This window comes from Bison bison, unplaced genomic scaffold (genome assembly GCF_000754665.1).
Source record: "Bison bison bison isolate TAMUID 2011002044 unplaced genomic scaffold, Bison_UMD1.0 scf7180017864061, whole genome shotgun sequence".
Lineage (NCBI taxonomy): Eukaryota > Metazoa > Chordata > Mammalia > Artiodactyla > Bovidae > Bison > Bison bison.
Window position 1 is genome coordinate 4,541,000 of NW_011494633.1, and position 2,641 is coordinate 4,543,640.

At 55.0% G+C, this 2,641-nt stretch overlaps 1 protein-coding gene across 1 annotated transcript in view; it reads right to left on the reverse strand.

Moving 5' to 3' along the window:
• Positions 1 to 733: 733 nt before the first annotated feature.
• Positions 734 to 2,641, reverse strand: part of CCDC88C (coiled-coil domain containing 88C) — a 146,009-nt gene continuing 144,101 nt past the window's right edge. Inside the window, exon 33 of the mRNA XM_010836261.1 lies at positions 734 to 2,640. Coding sequence (XP_010834563.1) covers positions 1,978 to 2,640 — 663 coding nt within the window. The 3' untranslated portion in view covers positions 734 to 1,977. The remainder of the gene's footprint in view (position 2,641) is intronic.

Here is a 2,641-nt window from a genome sequence, read left to right on the forward strand (position 1 = left end):
CATATGCTAGAGGTAGCTCCACTGAGTGGCCAGATGCACAGATCACAGAGGCTGGGGAAAGAATGGGCAGAGAGATAAGAGGAGACCCTTTGTCTAATTTTATTTTTTGGCCACAACAAGAGGCATGTGGATTCTTAGTTCCCTGAAGAAGGATCGAACCTGCGCCCCCTGCATTGGACACTCGGAGTCTTAACCACTGGACCGTTGGGGAAGTCCTGAGAGGAGATCCTCTTAAAGAAGTCTGGTGAAAAAGGAAAGGAGACACCGAGGCAGCAGCTGGACAGAAATCTACCGGAAGAAAGATTTTGATGTATGGATATTTATATGCCTTCCTTCCTTCTGACTTCCACCAACCCTCTCCCCTGCTCCCACCCCCTCACATCCATCCATCTGATTTAAGCATCTGATCTGAGGCCTCTAAAGGTCTAAATTGCAGGTCTGGTACTTTCTCGTTAGGTAGCTTTGGGAACATCCACAGGACCATTTTAAGCTGAGCTCCTGCCAGACACAAATCCCATAGCGAAATAGGATTCAATTTACACGAAGTTAAAATTCAAGTCTGGAAAAAAAAAAAAAAAGCTGTTGTAAAGAGAAAAACCTTGCTCTCTATGTTTTCTGACCTAGTGGCCAAAGGAACTGTGGATTCCAGTGGCCAGTGCTAAGGCAGGAACCCTGAGCTCCCAGCACCTGGTCAATGATGCCATGATGAATGGTGAGGAAAACCAGGACTCAGTACTGGTCCATGTCCATTTATTACAATCCTGTCCTGTGTTCCAGAACGAATGGCTTTTTAATACACAACCCGAAGCACTCTGAAAAGCGATCTTAACTTTCCATTTCTTTCTCAGTATATCAAATCTAAAGGAAAAAAAAAAAATCACCAGGTTTAGTACATCTCAGAAAAAGCACCTTTACTAAACAACAGGAAATAAAACGTGCCAGGAATCTGACCAAAGAGACGAAGCAGCAGGTGAGATTCCCGATAGGAAAGAATGACTCCCAATGGAACATAAATAGATTCCCCTCAAAGTACATACATTTCACACGGGTGTGTACATACATAGGTAATATATTAAAAGAAATTTGGTTTCTACCATGAGAAGTTTACTCAGAAATAATAAATCAACATCTCACCTGAGACAGGGAGGTCGGGGCGCTGCAGCCACGGTATAAATCGAGGTGCACCTCGCTGCTGCACAGGCCTCCCCACTTTACACTATATACATTTGCTGGGTAGGGGGGACTGGGGCGAGGGTTTCTCCCTGCCCCTCCCGCCAGGACCAGCAGATCCAGTGTTTGTAGAAAAGTGAGCCAGGGAAGGCAGGTGGCTATATGGCCCGGGAGCCCACCCTGCAGAGCCCAGGAGCTGGCTCCAGCGGGGAAGGCAAATGCCCGAAGCCACCTCACCTGCCTGGAGAGCCGCTTCAGCTCTGGGGTGAAGGGAAGCGCTCAGGACCCCAGCAACGGCATGACAGCAAGCCTGCCTCTGGGGTCCACCCACGGCCTCCAGATTTTTGTAGTTTGGCCAGCGGGGGCTTCTCCTGGGATCAAACAGCTTTGGGGAATAGAATTTCCAGACCCACCAGGGCTCAGCCCTGGGAACGTGTGTACGTGTGTGTGTACATGCCCTCGTACACACATGCTTCAGTGGAGGTCAGCAAGTTGCAAACAAAAGTGTTCTACAGGGGTGCGCTCAAATAGTGTCTGCTTTGTCACTGCGTTCTGAGTGTCCCCATACCAAAGTGGATTTGTTCAAAAGATACTGGTTGCTGGAGGCTACAGATACAGAAGACAGGTTGTACACCAGCGGGGCGCAACCCTCTCAAGGCTTGGCACAGCATTTTTAGCAACAGAACAGAAGACACGCACAGGAACCCTCTCCTCCTCCTCAAACCCTTTCCTGGCGCCGCAGGCAGACAGGGAAAAGGCTGCGGTGATCAGCAGGTGCGATCCAGGAGCTGTGGGCCAGGAGCCAGGTCACACGCAGCCGTACTCGTACCACACCGTCTGCTGGTCGCCACCTGGCTCGGGGGATGCTGGCGTGCTCTTGGAGCTGCTCCCACGCCCGAAGTCCTCGGGGGTCCGGCTGCCCTGGGGCGCCAGGTCTGGAGACCTGCCTGGGACCTTAGCAGGGAGGCCCTCGCTGTGGCCCTGCCCCGGGACCCCGTCCCCTTCTGAGGGGCTGAGCCCCCCTCGGACGGGGGGGATGGTGGCCAACTCCCCCGGGTGCAGGGGGCCTTGGGGCTTAGTCCTGGGGGCCGGGGCTGCAGAGGGTGAGAAGTGCTGGAGCTGCGAACTGCTGCTGCCACCGCTGCCGCCGCCACCAGTGGCAATGGCTGGGGATGTGGCGGACTGCTGCAGGGGGGGCGGCCTCTCCTCCTTCGGGGGAGCCAGCGAGAAGCGCCTCAGGTCCAGCGGCCGGCTTCGGGGGCTGGGGCCCTGACAGGAGCCGCCAGCCTTTCCCACAAGCGGGGTCCGCTCACGGGCCAGGCCATGGGAGCCAGGGGCTGTGGAGCTCTGCAGGTTGTGGCTGCCTGGGTCTCTGCCCCCTGAGGCCTCAGGACCCCCCAGCTCCTGTTTGCAGGCCTCTGGCCCGCTGGCCCGGAGGAGGTCAGCAGAGGCCAGGCTGAAGGCCCGGTTT